General features: G+C 47.6%; 1 protein-coding gene across 5 annotated transcripts in view; it reads right to left on the reverse strand.

Annotated features, from left to right (window-relative positions):
- TNS3 (tensin 3) overlaps positions 1 to 21,696 on the reverse strand; it is a 263,893-nt gene that overhangs the window by 97,072 nt on the left and 145,125 nt on the right. For all 5 annotated transcript variants that reach the window (XM_037493247.2, XM_054695702.1, XM_037493239.2 and 2 more), the window contains 3 exons: positions 15,447 to 15,576; positions 15,061 to 15,126; positions 14,007 to 14,111 (listed from right to left, as the gene is read on the reverse strand). In XM_037493247.2, coding sequence (XP_037349144.1) covers positions 14,007 to 14,111; positions 15,061 to 15,126; positions 15,447 to 15,576 — 301 coding nt within the window. The remainder of the gene's footprint in view (positions 1 to 14,006; positions 14,112 to 15,060; positions 15,127 to 15,446; positions 15,577 to 21,696) is intronic.

The following is a 21,696-nucleotide window of genomic DNA, read 5'->3' on the forward strand; positions in this document are numbered from 1 at the left end:
GCTATGCACAGAGGGGACAGTGAGGTTTAGGTCTCTGAGGAAGGAAAGGTCCATCACATAGAAAGTTGGACCTAGCTTGTTACTGAGCCCTCCCATAACTCATCATGCAGTGGAGAGTTTCGAGTAGCTTTGGTAGTGTCCCAAGGGCTTCTCATCCCTCAGGGGCCTTGTGGGGGTACAGGTCCCAGAAGTTCCACCCTTCACAAGAGAAATGCCCAGACCGGGATGGTGTCCCTTTAAGGAGAGAAGGGGTTTCACCTCACCAATTACACATGCAGGTTCTCTTTATTTCCACATGTATGTTTATAATTATGATATGTATAGCCTCTCATGAGATGAGGTTTGCTTTGATTATGTTTCAGTAGGATTCTACCTCTGTGGAAGACTCCCATCAGCATTTTATTGAATTCTCATTCCAGAGAAAGTCTGAAGCAAATAAATGATGACTGCATGGAAGCCTCTGAGACTATTCCTCTTAATCGACAAAATCACACTTGGTGACTTTGAGATACTACAGAGTTAGGTGAAATGTACCCCTTATCTCTATTTTAGCAAAAAGCAAAAGATGGACAGAGTAAGCTCTTTCTCCCTTCATGTGAAGTTCCACAAATGACTCTATCTAGGCAGTAGTTTCTCTTTATGTGCCTTCTCACCTTGATAACACCTGCCTGAACCCCTAAACCCCAAAACTACCTTTGAACTGAATGACAGGAAGGAACCGGAAGCAGGAAGGAGACTTGTAGGCCAGTCAGCACCAGGACACCTCACCTTTGGACGCCCTGCCTGCCAAGGCAGCAACTGAAAATCACTCCCTTTGGAGCCAAGTTGAGCTCTGTGCAAATGTTTTCTGAAAACAAGTAGGGCTGTAAATTCTTGGAGAAAAAAAGACTAGAGGGGAAACAAAACAGAACAAAAAACAGGCAAGCAGGACTGGGGTATTCCAAGGAGAAAGGGTCTGCAGGGAGCCAAAAATCTCCATGGGAAGGGGACACGCCCACTGCAGAGACCACATCATGAGCTGGGGCGGCAAGGATTCCAAGCACTCCTGTCATCCCTGGGCGAGGCTCTGGAATGCTGGATAAGTAGCCCTGGGGTTCCGAGTGGGGCTGTGGCAGGTATACCCTGGACACAGCGACCGTGCACCCCAGCCAGCCTACACCAGTGTGATGATGGGCAGACCCACTCCCATAGGTCAGCACCACTCTTGGCAATCACCAGACAGGGGCTAGCGGTGCCAAGGGTACTTATCTTGGCAGTCTCTGTGCAGCCCGGGTATCTCTGGGGTACACCTAATTATGAAAATGCAGCTGACCAGGAAAACAGGATGTCCTGTCGGCTGAGCCTGACACCGACAGGGCTTGCCAGCCATTGAGCCAGCCGAAAGCTTTCCCACACCAATTCCCTTTCAATCCACCACTGACTCTCCCAAGAGAAGCAGCAGGTAAGTCAATTTCCTCTCACATACAATTCATTTTCCCTAAAAACCTACCAGACATTCCTTCTTGCCAGACAATTCTTTTCTTTCTACTTAATGCTCTCTCCCCTCCCTGGAGCATCATCTCCAGTGTCTGGTCATTTTTTCTGGTTTGCAGGTCTCAAAGACATGGCAGGCTCTGTTACAGGTCTCTGTTACCTGCAGAACCACACACACACACACACACACACACACACATGCACACTCACCCAAGCAGTACATATACACACTCCCTGCTTACCTTACAAACAGCCCATCAGTTTGTTCAGTATACAGCTGTGGGACCTACTTTCTGTGTAGAAAGCTCTAACCCCAGAGCAGCAGCATCCTCAGCGGGGAGGTGGGAGGCGGTGTGCCTCCCCACAGGACACCTAGATCCCGTCCAGCTAGAGCAGAGGTAGAAGATCTTGTAGGCCAAGCAGGGGACTTTGATTCAACCAAGAAGGCCAGCACAATGTAAACACAAGGGTGGGGTTTCATGCAATCAGGTTTAGTGAAATTTGAACTCTGGAGGCTAAGGAGGCGGAGAAAAAGTTTCTAACAGAGTTGTTCAGCCAGACTTCTGCATTTACATCCAAGTCTTCTGAGCTGGTTCTGGCAGCCAGCACCAACCTGCTGGGGTTTACAAACCACAGTTCCAGCACCTATCTGCATTCTTGAAAATAGCAGCCAGGAAATCTGCCTTATATCCCCATATCTGGGGCCGTTCTACCTTTCTTGAAAAATAAAGCCAAGACTATGGTCAGTGTTAATTGCGCAGACATATCTTGCCCACTTTCCTTCCCCTGAGTTCTGCCCAGCAGTCCTGCTACAACTCGGGCCACATTATATTCAATTTGCTATGCTTAGGTCCATGGTTTACTCCTTTACTCGGTGTACGGTGGACACAAGAGGGTCATAAGCTTTCACTTTTTTTTTTTTAAGATTTATTTATGTATTTATTTATACAAGCACTGGGTACAGTCAGAAGAGCTGGAGGGTAAGAAAATTCACCAGAGCCAGAGCAGGGAACAGAACAGGCAGACTGACAAAATATACTGCTGAGGGGAGCAGCAGGCGAGGCAGGAGAGGTCTGTCACACCATGTGGGACTCTTGCTGGCAGCCGGTGATCGAACCAGCGCTGCAGAGGCTTTGGGCATCTTTGCAGCCCAGCGCTCAACCGCTGCGCCACCAGGGGAGGCCCTAAGCTTTCACTTTTTAAATGAAAAGAGCACACCAAAGTAAACCAGCAAAGTCCATTCAGATGCCTTCAGCTTCTCACAGCACCACCAGAATGCTTACACACATCACTACTCAACCCGCCCGATGGGGAGACACCCAAGACCAGGCTGGCAACATAGGCGCAGTAGTATCCATTCTTGATAACAGACAGGAAACAGCCACAGAGGCACATGCTATACACAGGATATCAAAAGAAAACTCAGCTTGCCCTCAGGAGGAAGGAGTTCTCTTATTATGGGAATTAATGCACTTCCTGTGCGACAAGTTCTATTTAATTTGGAATTTGAATTTGATAAAGGGTATTGACTAACCCACCTTCCCATCAAGGAAATCAACATCATTATTACCACCACTTCGCAAATAACACTGTCATTGTAATAAAGGAAGTGACAAATGTATCACCTAATTTTTTTTTCTTCAAAGAATTTACATTAAAAGAAAAGAGCTTAGACATGTAAGTTTGAATGAAAGATCTAATTTGAAGACTGGGATAAATGCCTGGGTCTCTCCAGAGTGTCTGGGGCCTTGCCAAGTTACAGTCGACTCCATGTCCTGCGAGACTGAGGCCCCAGCCCTCTATTGGACACAAATCTGGAAACTGTATCTTTGCACCACAAAGCTGACAACTATGCAAAAAAAATAAATAAATAAATAAAACAACAACAGCTAAGCTGCCAACACTAAGAATGAGACAAAAGCATGTGTACCCTGATTAGTGGTCTTCCTGCTCCAGTGCTAGTAGAGACGGCAGGATGAGTTGTGTGTTCAGAGGTAGGGCTTCCTTGCACGCTCCCATTCTTCTTTTGTGTATGTAGCTTAGGTGGGTTTTCTTCACGCTGAAGAAAGCTTTACAAATAAGCTGCCCAAAAGCCATCAGGAGTCTACTGGCCTTCAGATCCTGGTGTCTACATTGCTGATGACCACCAAGCATGCATGCTTGCACGCTGTCATTACCCGTATGTTCCCCATCAGTGGGTGATGATTACACAGAGCCCATTCAGGCTGTTAGCATGAGCTCTCCTGAAACAATGTGGTCTTTGAGCCTCTGCTGATGTCAGGTCAGAAGTCAGTTCTGAGGCTCAGTGTTCTAAGAAGCCTCAAATCTCTTAGTCCTAGTGAGTTGTAACTTTGTGCATGGGGTTACGTATCTAATAAAGAAAAAACTTAGTGGGCTGCCCAAACTTCTCCGAAAATAGTAGACAAAGTGGGAGAAGGCCTGCAGAATGCTGGATGGGCCCTCACATTCAGGTCCAGGCAAAAAAAGACTGCCCCCCAGGAAAGGGTGGGTACATCTCCCAATAGGACCCTCAAAGGCTTGCAGGAAAGCCCCCTTTCTCTCACTGGGGCCCATGTCTTATCTGAGGGCAAAGTATTGCTCCAGAAATCCTGGCATGATTCCCAAGATGAACACAAAATATGCTGATTGCTCTAATTGCTGGGCCTGATGCAGCAAGAATGATTCCAAGTAACAAAGTCATCACATTCAAGTCTGATTAAAACACTATTGAGGCAACCAGAAGGGGTGGGTGTTGTGGTGGGAGTGGTGGAGGAAGAGGACCCAGTGGAGCACCATAAAGAAATACTGGGGCTTCGGTGGGGGGCCTGGTATGAAAACATACATTTGTAGAGGTCTGCATCTATAACCCCTAAAACTAATACAACAAGGTAAATCACCTTTACCTCAATATGCATAATTGGAAAAAACAAATAACACTGTTGAATTTTCATAGTATAATTTCCCTCTGAACTTTTGCACCAGGAACCCTGCCATTTCCAGTTTTTATAATGAAGCCCTAAAGACTACAATGTCACAGGGCCCACTGTGTTTGTGAACATCACTGCTCTGTAAACATTAACACAACACCAAACAAGTCTCTGCCTTTTAGAGTGGAAAGGAAAACTTCCTGGGGAGAGCTGTCCACCCACCTGCTAAAGGAAGAGGTCACTGACTGGACCACAGACAGGGTCAGGGGAGGGTCATGGGAGGTGGGATATCTCTCAGCTCCTACAACTGAATGCCTCTGTGGCCACTGGCTTTCCCTGGTGCTCTGGTCCACCCCTCTGACTTCAAGTTTTCAAGTCTCAGCTCCTTGGTCAGGACAGAGCACCTACCTCACCTCACACTAGGCGGCCACCTTACTTCTCCCAGGACCCTTACTTCTCACCTTACTTCTCATCAGTCCCCCATCTCAGACAGACTTCCCTACAACACACAGGCCAAGCCTCACCCACCAAAATAGGATGGGACAAGGAATCTTCTAGGAAGGCTGCTGCCCTGACCAGAAATCCCAGGCTTTTGCTGTAATGGGCATCTCCCATTCAGTGGGGAATCCACATGCGGGGAATCCCAGCTTTTAAAAGAGGTTTAGTCAAACCTCCTCGTTCACACAACACACTAAAGAAGTCTGAGGATCACTTGAAGCTCATTCTTCTTATTTAACATCACACATTGCCACCTGAATTTTCAAGAAATAGCTGAATCCCCTACAAAACACATCCTTTATAACCTGTGCTGAATGTTTGTTAAAATAATGTAAATGACAGCCTCACTATTTTACATCTTTGCCTCTGATGTCACATGCCCTGCTCTTGATGAAAACTTAGAGGACAGGGCCTCCCTAGTGGCGCAGGTGGTTGAGCGCAGTGCTGTGAAGCTATCTGCAGTGCTGGTTCAATCCCCGCTGGCCTCGGAGCAAACCACATGGCAAATAGACCTCTCCTGTTTCCCTTAGCAGTGTATTTCGTCAGTCTGCCTGTTCTGTCCCCGGTTCTGTCTCTGGTGAATCCTCTCACCCTCCCACGCATCTGGCCTATACCCCGGTTCTCCTATAAATAAAAAATAAATCTTTAAAAAAAAAAACCTAGAGAACAATAAGAGGCTAAAACAGTTGGTGTCCTTGATCCTACAGAGTGAAAAAAGACTAGATGCGTATGTGTATGCACTTTTCACATATGTGTCAAAATTTATATACAATATTAACAATCTATGGTCTCCAAAACAACTATACAGGCTCTGGTACCCAACCTTTAATGGGAGAACTTGTGCATTTAATGGCAGAACTTCACATACATCTTTATGCAGAATCCCACGTGAAAACTCAGAAAAGATAAAAGTAGGAGGGATGAGTGGGCCTGATTAGGAATTGGTGGGAGTGGTGAGGCCAACCAGAGGCACCTGCCTGGAACCCTTGTGCCACAGGGCACAGTCTAATAGCTTCTGTCCCCAAGGACATCATTTCTCCCACAATCAATACCATTGCCAAAAGAATATCATAATAAGAGGCAGGAGACCTACTTCCTTCACAAGAAGAGACATATGATGGCTGTCCCTACACATCCAATGGAACTTTCCCAGCTTCCCCTTTTTTTATAAATACCTCCATTTTCCCTTAATTCATGGAGAAAGTTTCCTCTGAGGAGCCTTGGGTCTTCTCCACTTTGCAATGCTTTCTAAAGTGACAGAGTATGTATACAGTCATAGAGGTGCAGGCTGAGGATTCCCCTCCTAAACTTGCTAAACCTGGAAGAGAGGGGAGAAGGGAGAATGGGTCTTCCTCTTTCAGATGGGTGGCATCAGGCCACGATGGAGGTGGAAGCAGGAGGGAGGTGAGGATTCATGTGCTGAGGGTGGGGTCATGCAAAAGTATGTGACTCCACCCCCTCCTCTCCAAGGCTTCCTGTTCCATTTTCAGGTATCTAAAGGCAGTATTCTTCCCATTGTGCTTTTTACCCAAAATCACCATATTGGTGCTTTTAATGGAAGAAATGCATCTGCAGACTCTGCAGGAACACAAATGGGAGTTCCAATCCTGCCTTACTGTCAGGGGACAGAAAGGTTTATCCTGAGGAGTCCACAGAAGGAAACTCACCAGGTTTGATCGGAGCTTGACTTATGCCACCAATGTGCAAGAGTCCATGCGGGCCAGACTAAGATGTCATTGATAAGAGCACATCTGCAAGAGCTCTTAAAGGAGGCATGAAGCAAACCCCTCATCGCACCTGGTTAAGGCCCTGTGCAGTTCACACTCTTGTAGCAATTGTATGACTCTTCTCAGGGAGAACATTGGGTGGGGCTGACTTCCAGACTCCTCTCTTGTCTTGTCTCCTCTTCCAGCACTCAGCACTAAGTTGCTATTTCCCAAGACAGGGCACTGGCAATGGCCCAAAGACCTGACCTCCAGGGACAGGATGTGGGAGGGCATGGGCAGGATTAGCTGATGTGAGCTGCTCAAGCAAATGCAGCCTTCAGAGGAAGAGGCTATGCCAACACCACTCATGATGGACAGGAAGCAGAGCGGGAGGGGGGTGAAGTTTGCCTGACTGGCCTCTAAGAGGCTATGGAGCCACATCACGCCGAAACACCACTCACCTTTCAGACCCTACCCCAGCACACATGCCACACCAGAGCAGACTCCAGGGCCTGGGGGCTGTGTACGTGTGTGGGGGCCAACTCCCAGGGTTTTGGCTCACTATATGCCCATCACTGGGGACAGACTGTGGTTAATCCACACACACGTGGCCAAGACAGCGTGAATTAGGCCATTTCTATGACACCATCCATGATAGAAAAGCAATAAATTCTGGCTGGGACAGGTGCTCAAGGCCAGGATGATTCATCAAACCATCTCCAGCTTCACACCTGTTCTTCTAACAGCATCCAGTCGCTTTTAAAATGTTAACACTCTAATGACATTTTTATGGCCATTAGCACAGTGTGAGGTTCTGTTCGATAAGATGACCCCCACCCTCCTTTCACAGATGACACCTGAAATCCCTTATCAGATGACAACAGGTGGTTAACTCTTTGTGACACAAGGTCACACCTACAAGGGACCTTAGGGCTGGGAGGGCAGGAGGCTGCAGAGAGTACAAGGTATTTTCTGGGCAAGGTGTCTACCTCACCAGCCTAAATGGCAAATGATACCTAACAGCAGCTTTTCAATGAACTATGCAAGCAATGCTCAGAAAAGCTCCGCTAGGGGTATGAGCTGTATCTGGGTTCATAGTCCAGCTATTCCCAAAGTCCAGCCACTGCACCCGGATGCTGAGAAGGCACCATCACAGCCCCGGGGGCTCACTCTTGCCACACCCAGCCTGCCTCAGACCAGAGCAGAGCTGGGGACTGAAGGTCTGAGTTGCCGGCGTCCATAGGGCTCCTAAATTACTGAAGCTTGCTTCACTTTTCCAAATTCTAAAACCCAACAACAATCTGGAGAGAAACACTTTGAACATCCATACTGCCACGTCCCAAAGGGCAACGCCTGAATGTCACCTCCTGGTCGGCACTTCTGACGCCCTGTTCCCCAGCCAAGTCCACACACACCCACAGATGCTTCCTGACCCAACTTGTCTTCACCAGCAGCCCATCTGCCAGAATCTTGGCAGAGGACCCCAAGGGAAGGGAGGAGGACAGCACCCTATTGTGGAGGTGCTGAGATCTGAAAGCCTTCAGCCTGCATTGCGATCAGTCCCTGCATGTGCCAAAACAATGTGTTCTAATGTTGCGTGTTTATAAGACATTAACTTGAGGGGACAAAGTCCAAACACAGCTACACAGTGGCCTCCAGTCCACACACACTTGCATTGGCAAGAGTTTCACCCGTGGTTGGAAACTCATAGGTCAAGGTCAAGAACCTAGGTATGGGAGAGTCCAGCACTTTTCATGTCCAAATGGACTGCTCCAGAACCTTCTCTAGCTATATGGCCATGGGTTGAAACTGTCATGGAGTCTCATTCACCTACCTCCTAAATAGGGAGCTGTCCACCCAGAGCCATGAAGTACAAGTCCAGCAGCTCCAACCAGGGCTTCCGAGAAGCTCTTTACCGCATCCATTCCTTTCAGTCTGTGCTCTCCAGGGCCCCTGTGTCATCTTCCTGGACCTCCAGCCAGGTTGCTCAGGGATCCCCACTACTACCCAGCAGAGAGCCAGTCCCTAACACAAGAGCCAGTCCCTAAAATAAGGCTTCCTGATTGGGTTCAGCCCTACCTTCCATCGCCCAATATACCCACTGTCCAGCAGGCTGACGGATGAACTTCCTCCAATAACTGTCGAGATCTCTATATTCTGTATCACGGATAGGCACCATGCACCCCCCTAATGCATGCCCTGTCTGTAAGAGCCATCTTCTTTTCTGAGTCTCCCTGGATTGGACAGGCTGGTAGCTCTTCCTCAACACTTTTCTGATTCCTGACACATACTTCAGTAATGGCGTATGGCATAACCTACAGCTGATGTAGGCAGGAAAGTAGGTCAGTAGATACATACATACATACACATATACACACATTTACATACAAAATTATAAACACACACAAGTATACATAGACATATACACACACACCACATATACAAATATGCACATGTGCACATACACCCATAAATGTACAGCTACACATGCATATGCTTATACACACACAAGTATGTATGCATATATCTATAAAATATAAATACATATTCATACATACACACACATATCTTCCCCATGAGAAGGTCCACTATTTAACTCACCCTTGTCCATTACAGCATCAGAGACACGGCGAGGCCCTGATGAAATGTGAGATGCATGAAGAAGCAAAACTGTATGTCAAACAATAGAAAAGAACTGATGGAGTTGGAGGTTGTCTCTTGAATGATGTGTGATTTACTCACAGATTTCCCCATTTTACAGATGGGGAAACTGAGGTTCATACAAGAATGTGGCCCTCGAGGGAGCAGAGAACATGCCCACAGAGAGGCTGCCACAGCCCCAGTGCCAATCTAGACTGTTTTTTAAATAAAGAACAGGTCAGGTGCACAGGAGCGAGAGGGAATGGCACCTGACACACTGACCTTGTCATGTCCAGGCCCTCTGGACAGTGGCAATGTACCTGCTCATGGTCTCTGGGGGTGACATCCCAAATTCTGGAACCCACATGAGTCTGTGGGCATGCCCTCAGTCATCAGAACAGATGTAGTGCTGGGACAGGCAAAGTCTGCAGGACACCTGGTACACATTCTGTAACCCGTCACTGAGTATCTTCAGCAGGAAGGTGAGAAACTACGGGGGCTCTGGGTGGGACAAAAGTCAGCAGAACTTGGTCTGCTGACCAAGCAGATGAAAGGTCTCAACCCTTTTCACAGGCCCTAGCACACATGGTTTTGCCATGTTATGTTAGCAGCCTGACAGTACAAGAGATGTGTGCTGCCCCCACAAACCACTTAGGGTGCTACAAAACCTTCATGGGTCCTGTGAGATCCGTTCCCACACCCACTTCTGGGCTTCAGAGGAAATGATAACACATTTAATAGACCTTGTTATCTGTATCACGTTCCTGCATCCTCTCAGCAGCTCTGGCACTATTATTCCCCACAGGTAGAGGAAAAAAGGACAGAGCGGTCAAGTAACTGGTCCCAGGCACACAGCACAAGAAGGAAGGCAAGAGCCAAACCGGAGCAGCTGGTGCAGAGCTGTAGCTCCCATATCTCCTGAGCTGAACAGGTCATGGTCCCTGAGCCCAAAGGGTACAGTCCCTCCAAAGGGACAAAAGCAATGAGATGATTTTTTAAAAACAAAACCACCAAGCACAGTGGATCCCATTATTCATGATTGCATGTCAACAAATATACCTAATCATTGAAAATCATTTATCCAAAACCCCAGGTTGGCAACACATGGAGCATGTTCCTGGTCACGGGCAGACATGAGCAGAGCAGCAAAAATTCTGAGATGCCTTCAGGAGCACACTCCCTGCAGGGCTTAAGCTTGTTTCCATCTCACACCAAAGAAGTCTCTCTCTTTGGGTCTATTTATTGCAACATTTTTTGCAGCTTTGCAACTCTTGTTGGTGACTTCTCTGTTTAAAATTACCCCCCGAGGGCCTCCCTGGTGGCGCAAGGGGTTAAGCACAGCACTATGAAGCTATCCACAGCCCCTGCAGCACAAATTCGATGCCTGCAGCAGACCTCTCCTGTCTCACCTGCTGCTCCCCTCAGCAGTGTATTTCAGTTAGTCTGTCTATTCTGTTCCCCACTCTGTCTCTGTTGACTCTTCTCATCCCCTGCACCTCTGGCCTGTACCCCAGTTCTTATATGCATAAATAAATAAATCTTTAAAAACAATAAAATAAAATGACCCCTCAGTACAGTGCTAAAGTGCCGTCTAGTGTTCTGAGCAAGAAAGCTATGCTGTAGCAGGAATCTAGAAAACTTAAATAAGGGACCAGGAAAATGAATATAAGAAAGTGAAAATCAAAATCAACAAAAAACTATGAACCAGAGACACTTTTTGGGGGGTGGGGGGCGGGAGGGGAAGGATTGGGGTCAGAATGGGGCGTTTGCAATTGTATGGGGGAATATAAAAATAAAATTTATTATTTAAAAAAAAAAAAAAAAAGAAAGCTGTGCTGGGCCTCCCGGGGAAGATCTGTGGGTTAAGGCGGCTTCGTCCAGGACTGATAGCACTGTTGGCCACAATGGATGTGAATGATTCAACAAGAATACTAGATAAGGTGTCTTTAGAAAGAGCACAGAAAACAAGGTGGTGTATTATTGATGGAAATGCTTTGAACAGAGGCCAGCAGGAGCTGGGCCCAGCATTCTACAGAGACCATTGCTTAGTATTTGCTAATTTAGTGTCAGGACACTTCCAGCAGCCGGCACTATGGAAATGAAGTGACTGACTTACATAAGCAGGCAGCACATCCAACTTCTCCCGGGCTAGGTCTCCTGCCAAGACACTGAGGGTCCCCCCTCCCTGCCCAAGTAGAGGCTGTGGTGGGGCTGGGGACCAAGAAGAACAAGCAGCCCCAAGAGCTTCAAGTATTCTGTGCGCGTGCGTGCATGTGTGTGTGTGTGTGTGTGTGTGTGTGTGTGTGTGTGTGTGTCTCAGGAGGGGGAGGAGGAGGAGAGGGGGCAGAGGTATCACTTCTCGTTCTGCTTAGACCACTTCACATGGACTCTGCCGTGTGCAGGCTTTACCTGGCCTGGGACCAGTGCAGAGCTTGTACGCTGCAGTCAGATGGGTCTGGGCTCCCATCCATTTCAGTGTCTGTCCTTTGGTATCTGGAACAACACAGGGCAACTACGCAGCTTCCTCTGTGATCACAGACCTTGTACAAGCCGAGAAGACTTCAAGGACCTCTAACCGGTATCTCACTTTAGATATCTTTTAGGAACTGATCCTTTTATCTTTAAGGTGGGTTTACAGGTTCTTGGGAGCATGAATTAAGATGTGAGGCTTCAGGGCCTCCCTGGAACCTATGAAGCTGTCCGCAGCCATTACAGCACGAGTTCGATCCCAGGCCAGAGAGCTGCCCACATGGCACAGCAGACCTCTCCTGTTTCACCTGCTGCTCCCCTCAGCAGTGTATTTCAGTCGATCTACCCCACTCTGTTCCCCACTCTGTCTCTTGTGAATCCTCTCACCCCCCACACCTCTGGCCTGGACCTCAGTTCTTGTATGCATAAATAATAAATAAATCTTTAAGATGTGAGGCTTCGGCCAGCTGCCATACCTCACCCCAGCACTACCACTTCATTCTCTTTCCAGGGCCAAGTGTGCTGCCCAGGAAATTCTGAGCGCAGCCAGCTCCCCACCAACCACCCCACCAGGACCACAGACCCGGGAGGAGATAGCGCCTCTGCAAAGCAGACAGGGTATTTGGGATTGCTTGCACATCTGAACAAATTCACTGCTGATGGAATAGAAACAGATGGTCACACTCAGACTTTAAAGGCAGTCATGGAATGCTCCATTCTACAATGGCAGTGATTCTAGAGATAAAGGCAGCCTAAGTTAATGCTGCTGAGTTTTGGTTTGCTTTGCTTTCTATCAGTAGCAACTAGAGATGGTGGGGGAGGAGAGTAGAAAAGACAATGCTGTAATATGCAGCTTTCAAGTGGGAAGAAAGTGATTCATAGTCTTAGCACCTCAACACTTTAAAAGGCATTAACTAGCTCTGAGCACTAAAGCTCATTCTGGTATAACCTAGCTGAGACCCTGCTTCTTCCCCACCAGGCCCCAGAACTCCTGGGGCCAATTGTACCCTGGTAAAAGGTACCCCAGCAGGGCCTGTAATTACTGGTGATAGCCACGGGGTAGGAAGTGGTCCACTTGCACAGGTTCACAGCCCAAGAAGTCCACAGGAGTGCTGGGAAGCCAGAGAGAAGAAAAATTCAGGAGGATAAGTGCCATGCAAGGATAGAAATCATGCGCCTTCTGCACAAGGACCAGAGGCCAATACTTTCAGGCTCTGGTGGCAGGGGCCTCAGAGGTGGTGTTGATAAACAGGTGAGAACTTAGAGCCCTACATGAGCTTTGCAAGGTCAAGTGCACTCTGGGAACACCTCTGATGGAACAAGTGTGCTCAGTGACCTGGGCACAGAAAAAGGTGCTTCTGGATACATGCAGGTGCTCAGAGGAGGGAGTCAGGTCATATATGGTGCAGAAGCTACTCTTGCTGTGAGACATTTAACATGGCACTTGGAGGCCATGCCTCAGGGCCACCAAGAATCAGCACTTTGTCTCCAGCCACCAAGGCGGTTTAGATTCTTGCGAAATACTGAGCTGAACACAGAAAGAGATTGAGATAAATGCAGCCTAAGTCAATGTGGCTGACATGCTTAGGATGCTCTGCTCCAGGTGTAGGAGCAGAGAAGCAATGCTCCAGCTAGAGTACAAAATGAGTGACCCCACAGAACAACCCTTCCTGCAAGCCAGTCATAGAAGAAGTCCTAATCCCTCTGAAATCAGTCCCAGTGGCTTTTGTCATTAAGGCCAACAGACACTCCCGCCCCCACCTAGCATGCCAATACCCCTTTACGATGCTGCTGTGAGTGAGTCGTGTGCACGTTCAGTGGGCAAGCAGAGAACAGATTTGGGGGAGATAGACTCATAAAGACAGACCTTAAAATGGTGCACCCATTCAACCAGGACACTAGAGCAACAAGCACAAAGAAGAAATAAAATCCAGATAGCTGCAGCCAAAGGGCACAAAGATAATATATGGCTGCCTGTGACCAGACGCTTAGCACTGAGCATACACAGACAGGAGGGAAAACTGAGAAAAACACAGTTTGGGCAGGATGCTCTGGGATGTGTGACTTCACTGACACTTAACCACCTGCTGCCAAAGTATCAAGAGTTCAACCCAAATTCCCCAAACGTGATTCTCACAAGAGCCATTAAACTCACAACTATGGGTTCTGGACCTCCAAGAAGACAGCAGGGTTTCTCTGAGCAGATGGCAAGGACACTTCTCATCTAAATGTAAACAGGCTCCTTGCTCCAGGCCCTTCCCTCAGAAAACTGACACCAAGTAACCTCACTCACCTTCTCCATCTGCACTCAGGTTCTCATAGGAGTCCCAGCGGATCAGCGGGTCTGCAGTATTGAAGTCCACGATCACCCCACGGTCATTGCACAAGTGCTCACATCCTGCATGGAGTGGGATGGACACAGCCATTAGAACCAGGAGCTAGCACTTCTGCATCCGCCCAGGGATGAGGTGGGAGAGCGAGTGCAAACTAGTGCACTCGCTAGACTCAAGTGCAGAAGTCAAGCCCCTAGATCCACCTCCTCCCTCCAGGCTGGCATTAGAGCTGAGACGCACTGTTTGGACAAACTGAACGACAGGTAAAATCTCTTGGTGGGATGGAAAGGTGAGTATCGGTTCTCTGTCCACCTTGTGACAGTTCTGGGCTGAGTGTTTCTTCTGCACAAGATCAGTAGCCATTTCACAGTTCAGGGCTCATGTGTGCCAGAGGCCTACCAAGGGCAGGTGGATGGGTCAGGCAGGGTAGGGCCCCACTCCCATGCGCCTATATCCATGCTCCTTCCACCAGACATTCTGAGGATGCCAAGTGGCTTTACCTCACTAAGCTTGCCTGTAACCACTCCTGCCTAGATCTTTGATGCTGAGTGTGAAAGTTAGCGGTGATTACCTTCCACAGCTGTTCAAAACAAACTCACACACATGGGTCTGGGTGATAGAAACAGACCATTCTCCTTGACTGAAAAGGACAGATTTTTCTATTGATATAGTTTTATAGAGAAGAATCTATTTTGCCTATAAATATTTGCAGTCTACTACACTTCTAATACTCTTTAAAAATATTTAGTAGCTGGTTGAGGATAGAAGCAAACGGGGTTGGGGGAAGGCATACCCCCCCTTCCTGGACCCTTCTGGGAGAGTCATGCCATCTCTGGGGTCTTATTGACCCATCTGGGCCCTGCTGTCTCCAAGACATACTGCCTCAACCTTCTAATAAACTTTTTTAAAAAATAAATATTTCCAAACACATGTAAAGATTGGAGACTGTACAGGGAGCTCACGACACCCCTCACCATACAGCCACCAACTGGTCCAGCATCTGCCTCTACTTACCTTGAATCTTCTCAGGAGTAGCGGAAAAGACCAACTCAATTTTCCCATTATTAGGAAAACGGTCATCTGAGAAAAAAAATTTGAGCAAATTTGGAGATTAAAAGCCAAAAAAAGCATGGATGAATTGTGTCCTTAAATTTCCCCCAGCAAGGCACCATTCAGGAATCTGCAATTTCATATACCGTTTCCCCGTTTCGCCCCCACCACCCCCCCTTGCAGGATTGTCAATGATTATGCAATAGGCTAAATTCATTGGAGGGTCAGGTAGGGAAAACAGTGAAAGAAAGAAGCAACAGGGCTGCCTGGGGGCCCATAACCCAGAGTGACCCTCGCCACACCCCTCCACCCTCCGCCATCCATGCACAGCACAGGCAGCAGCCCCTCACCTTTGCTGGCACTGTCCAGCTCCTCCTTTCCAAACACAAGGCTATAGCCCTGAACAGCGCCGGTATGAAATTGTAGGCGAAAAACGACATCACGGGTGGCGGAGCGGTACTTCTTATGGTAGCACTTCACCTGGCGTGGGAGGGATGGGAGAGCAGACAGCTGTGGGAGGAACCTTCTGAAGCACTGACAATGTTTGGCGGGGACGTACAGCATGGCTCCCTTCACAGGGTGCTGACCTGTGCCCTTCATGGGAACCCAGCCATGGCAAACATGGCTACTGCTCTGGTGTCTTCTCTGGGACACCTTCTCTAGGAAACTGTGCAGGACCCTTGGAGCCAAAGTCTCACCAGCCATGGCTTTAGAGGGCTTGCCGATATTTAGGAAGATATCTAAAACCGGAGTCTCTTTTTCCTACATTTTAACAACCAATGGTGACATTTTTCTTTCATCTAAACTCTCCATGTTTCAACTGAAAGCCTTTCTGGTTTCAGAAAAGAACCAGCTGGTCATAACCATTCAGCACTTGTGTACATGCTGTGATTTAGAGAAGAGAGGAGGAGAGACAGGAAAACAGGGAGAGAGAAGTGGAAGGGAGAGAAGAAAAGTCTTGGCATGTTAATTTCCTAGGTCAAGATGTCTGGATATCCTGAGTCCTTTGAGATCAGCTACCAGAATCACCACTGGCATGATTTGAATTCAGACAGTACACTGTAACCTTGGGGCTGAGGGGGTGGGGTGGGGTGGGGTGGGAAGGGTGGGTGTCACTAGCCCCTGGGTACATCTCAGACCCTCAGGTGATTGTTGATAACCTGGAGTAGAAGAGGGGAAAGTTCTATGCCACTAAGAGAGAAACTGTCACTAAAGGGAATAAAGTCCAGGCAGCCACAGCCTGCTGGGAATGCATCCCTCTGGGCAGACCACATCTTTGTTTGCCTTTGTGCTATCTACAAGGAAACACTCTGATAAATAAATGAGAAAATGTAAATAATCTGTCAAGGGAATGCTCATCTTGACAAACACAGGCTGAGCATTCCCTTGGCTGCTGGCGGTGGGCTGGTCCTAACAGAGAGGATCTGGATTCAGTAGGTATCCAGACTCAGGCCTGGCCAGTGACCCAGTCCAGGGGATCTGAAACCTGCTAACAAGAGTTCTGGAGAAAAGTGAAAAATGTCCATTTACTGTCCAACACCAAGGGATCAGCAGCTGCAGTCCTCCCTACCTGTCTAAGTAGGACACCTTTACTGGGCCCAGTCAAAGGCCAAACTCTTGGTGCTTCTTCCAGGATGAGCATCCCTTGTGCCCCCATCTCTACAGGATGACAAGGTGCCTGCTTGCCTGCTCCCCACCAATGGAAGAGGTCTGTATTCAACCAGGCTCCTTTTAAAAGAACACAGCAATTTGGCATCCAAGGGGGAGGCAGCTGCAGACCATCACACCCCGAGCCTGGACACCTATGGCCTGTCAAAGGACCCGGCAAACAGCAGGGGCTTGCTCCGCCATGCTGACACACCTATGCAGTCCTGCAGCAGCTCAGAATGCACAACATCCCGCCTCACTTCCTTAGAAAGTCAAGAAAGGGAGTTTTTTGGGTTTTTTTGGGGTTCTCCCTGGTGGCGCAGGCGGTTGAGCACAGCACTGTAAAGCTGTCCACAACCTCTGCGGTGTGGGTTTGATCCCGGCCAGCCGGCAAGAAACCTACATGACGCGGCAAGAAACCCACATGACGCGGCAGACCTCTCCTGTCTCACCCGCTGCTCCCCTCAGCAGGGTAGTTCCATCAGTCTGTCCGCTGTTCTCTGCTCTGTCTCTGGTGAATCCTCTCACCTCCTGCACATCTGGCCTGTACCCCGGTTCTTATATAAATAAATAAATCTTTAAAGAAAAATTAAGTCCTTATAAAAAAAAGAAAGGGATTTTTGTTTTTTGTTTTTTGTTTTCCCCTGCTCTAAGTCTAAGACTCATCCTGACTGGCTCCTGACAGACAGCGCCTCCTAACCCAGTGACCCACAGGCCAGACCCCCACCTTCCCCAGGAGACAGTGGTGCCCCATTTACCCCTTTCTTCATCACAGCAGCTGCACATACAGTGGGATGCAAGAGATGGGCATCATTTTCCCCAAACGGCCCACTCCCACCTGCCATGAAGCTGGCACCCAAGTGTGACTCCAGTGTTGAAAAACTCCCTGTTCCTCCTATCACCAGGATGCAGGCAGTCCAAGGCTCAAAATAGAAGAGCGAGCTATCCCACATGCCAGAGAGCTGTGGCCCTCTCCCAAGGGATTTCCCTGGGATTCTGATAAGCATATTGGCTGAGATCAGAAACCACCTCACATATCTTCTTGTTGTTTCACTCTGAACTTCTCTTCCACTGATCAGAGCTGTCATCGCCATGCCTCTAGTCCTCCTGACCCTCAGGAGCTGACTTCACCATCTCCTAAAGACATGAAGAGCCCCTCGAGTCTCCTGGCAGGGGCAGCTACCACCATCACAGTAGCTCCGATCTCCAGAGATCTACCTGCCCCAAAGCCCTGCCATGGAAACCCAGGGCCCTCCACAGATCAACTCAATATATCCAGTCAATATAGCTAATCTGAAGTCAACCTAATCAGTATCACATTCAACACTTAATGAACCCACATTTTGCTTGATACGAGTGCCCTTGGGGGACATAAAGTAATGATAAAATTTCATAAAGATTAGAATTATTGACATTGTAGTCTTCCCTCTGGCACTAATTAAGTTCTATTTACCTAGCTCTCACTACAGAGCTTCTAGAATACCAATCCTTTACCTTCAGTTTTTTTCAAATTGTCAATTCATAGAGCTGGTGTCTCTTTGCAGTATGTGCAAGTAATGAAATTCAGTATTTCATTGGATGACATCCCGGTGTCACAAGTTATCACCAAAGAAACAGCAGCAGCACATGGATACAGAGGGCATGGCACAACTCATGGGGAGTTCTCAGGTCTTGGAAGAATTACTCAGTCTAAACTGGGCTTTCTCTGACTGCACAATGGGCATTAAAAACATCAACTTCACAATTTTATTACAAAGATTAGATTAGCACTATCTATTAAGACAACCTATACATCAAAAGACATGCTGTTACTTTTATATGCAGTTATAAATTATAAATGTTAAAGGCTATAGCTTCTAGAGAAAAGGACTTGAGGACTTGGAACTCAAAACCGCTGCCTGGAGGGAATAATGATCACAGTGGGAAGTCTGCATGTACTCTCTCTCTCTGAAAAATCTTCACCCAACCTTATCAACTAATAGCCTCATAAAACATGATGGAGCTCTCAGTTGGATTCTACATTCTTAGTGACCAGGAACCTAGCATTACCTTCATCTCGTGTTCCCCAGAGTAAATGCCGTGCACAGAGCTGAGCTTTCCTATGTGAAGAAATTCTGAATCAAAGAAGTTATCCATCAGTCTGATGTTTAAAATCAACTGATATGAGACTTATGCTTAGGTGACATGAATATATTTTTATTTCAAACTCCCCATGACAAAGAGAAAAGGCACTTTGGACAAGGGGCACAGGTCTGAGAGACAGCCCAGAACACATGTCCCCAAGTCAGAGGTCAGACCATCCCTGCTCCCCTCCATGTGAATGAAACCTTGTCACTGGAAGACCCTATTCAGATTCAACTCCGCTTGTCATCTAGACTCTCATGTGATCAATACTGACAACTAAAAATGCAGACCCCTCAGTGCATCCCTATAGGAGGAAAGAATCACACCTATCAACCTGCTTTGCTGGTGGCTCCAGTGGCTGTCTAGACAGGGCTCAAGGATTTGTATCCTCAGAGAAAGACCCACAACCGCACATTTAAAAGCTTGATAGCTAATCCTCATAAGTAGAATATCATCTGGGACCAAGACTAACCACCAGTTCACTTGAAGATGAAAATAATTTTAGATGGTTGTAATATTATATTCATTACCAAAACCACTGAAAAGTCACCAGGCATTTGGTGTAATGAAAACACAACTAATTAAACTCCCTGTGCTAAAACTACAGACTGGATTAAGACTCAGCCCCAGGTTTGGGAGACTTGTGACATTTTCGGAGAGAAAGATACACACACACAAAGTCACAGAAAAACATCGTGGCAGGGATAATATGTAAAAAACTACCCACCACAGATGCAGTTTAGGGAAGGAAATATGTAAAAAACTACCCACCACAGATGCAGTGTAGGGAAGGATTTAAGGACAATTTCATTTTTCCTGACTGTACAATGTGCTCTCAGGAAGAAATAACAAATGATAGTGCAAGTTGTTATGACAGCTTCATGGGGAGGGATCCCCTCTGTTCGTAAGTGGGATCCCAGGAGGGAGGCCATGAAGACAAAACGTTAAGTGGCCACTGGGTTTGTGCAGACAGAGGCAGCTGGATGAGGCATGCAGACAGAGAAGTATTTACAAGTTTATCAGGGCTCTGGACCCTGGCCAGACTCCTCCTGATGGGCCTGCTGCCCACGCGAATTCCTTAGCAGGTTACATAACGACTCTGCAGCTTGTGAAGTCTCTGCCCTCCTACATGACAACAGCATATTTACTGAACACTGAGGCCTGCCCTTTGGAAAGGGGGCAATGTAAGAATCTGATCTTTGGTGAAAGCACACTACAGGTTTTCTGGGTCTGGCATGCAGTGGGAGGGCTGTGGGGACAGCTGGCCGTGTCCAGGAAAGTCAGACCACAGGTAGATGTCGACTTGGCCTCCTAGTTAGTGCCACCCACAAGCCCCAACAACACCCCCCCCCCACACACACACACCTAGTTAGTTGTAGGAATGACAAACAGTACTCTACTTTCCCAAGTACTTTTCTCAGCCCATTAGAGTTGATGCAGCCTTTATTTCTCATGGACTTGAGCCACTGATCTTTGTTAACACGTCTCCTCGCAGAATCCCTTAAGGAAAGGCAGGCAAATTATCTGTAAGGCTGACACTTTCAAACCAAGGAGGGGAAATATCAAAGTGGACGAGATACATTCTGGAAGGATGAGGACCAACCAAGGGCAGGGAGCCACATGGACCAAGGAGGGGAGCTCAGAAACACCAGAGAGAGACCCCCTTGGGAACTTTGCAGCCTGTCCATGGTAAACCTATAAAAGACTTTTCTGCTCCTTAGAATTCCTTCCAAGTCACCACCATTGTGAAATTCTTGATAAGAAATGAACATGCCTGCATGTTTGAACTTTCACACAGAAATGGCCCTGAAACTTATTTCCTACTGCAGCCTTCTGGATGCCCGCTGAATTGACAGAAATGCACATCAAGTCTTAACACCCCGAATTAAAAACAGGGCAAAACAAAGCACATGTACCACCAGAGGTTCATCAGGAGTTAGGGAGAATATAAAGGGCAGGACACTGGGGGGTTCTCTGTGCTTTGAAGGAGACTCCAAAACCCAGAGCCAACCTGAGCAAGAGGGGAGGACAACACAGCCGTTATTTAGGAGCTCTGTCAACAGTGGGGAACTGCCTGTGTTGATGCCTGTGGTCACTTTCAGGGAGAACCAACAGTCCAAGTATTGTGAATTGTAGCACACAGTGGACACTGATCTGAGCATCGCATGACACCTTGAGCAGGCCGGGACTGCTGTCCACGCTGCCTGGGAACCATTCTTCCTGACATCCTGGATTCGCCTCTATGCAGACCTTTAACTCTTTTCTCTCCACATATGTGAACACCCAAAGTTCTCCTTGTACAAGATAGTTACTTGCCCCCTCAACAACTGGGCTCCAAACTCAGCAAGAGGCATTACCTACGTGAGACATGAGCTGTGGCAAGTGAATGGATGAATGAAAATGAAGACAAATTCCAGGCAAATGTGTCATATGGCAAATGGCCCTTCATTCAACTATTAATTTTACCAGAAGAGATAGAAATTTTACTAGAATAGATAGAACAAAGAAGTTTGGGACGGAATTGTTTCTTTCCAGAATTCATAGGTTGGATTTCTAATGCCCCAGGATCTCAAAATGTGGCTGGATTAGGAGGGGCTTTAAGAGTCAGTAAAGTAAAAAGAAGTCACTGGTATGGCCCCTAATCCAATAGGACCAGTGTCCTTCTAAGAAAGGGAGACTAGATACAGACACACACAGAAGAACAACTATGTGAGGACATAGGAGAGGATGGTGATCTTGAGAGAAGTCTCAGGTTAAATCATCCATGCCTGCACCTGGCTCTCATACTTCCAGCCTCCAGGGTCGTGAGGAAATACAGTTCTGCTGTTG

Source organism: Talpa occidentalis, unplaced genomic scaffold, assembly GCF_014898055.3.
Source record: "Talpa occidentalis isolate TD23 unplaced genomic scaffold, MPIMG_talOcc4v2.1 talOcc4.10, whole genome shotgun sequence".
Taxonomy (NCBI): domain Eukaryota; kingdom Metazoa; phylum Chordata; class Mammalia; order Eulipotyphla; family Talpidae; genus Talpa; species Talpa occidentalis.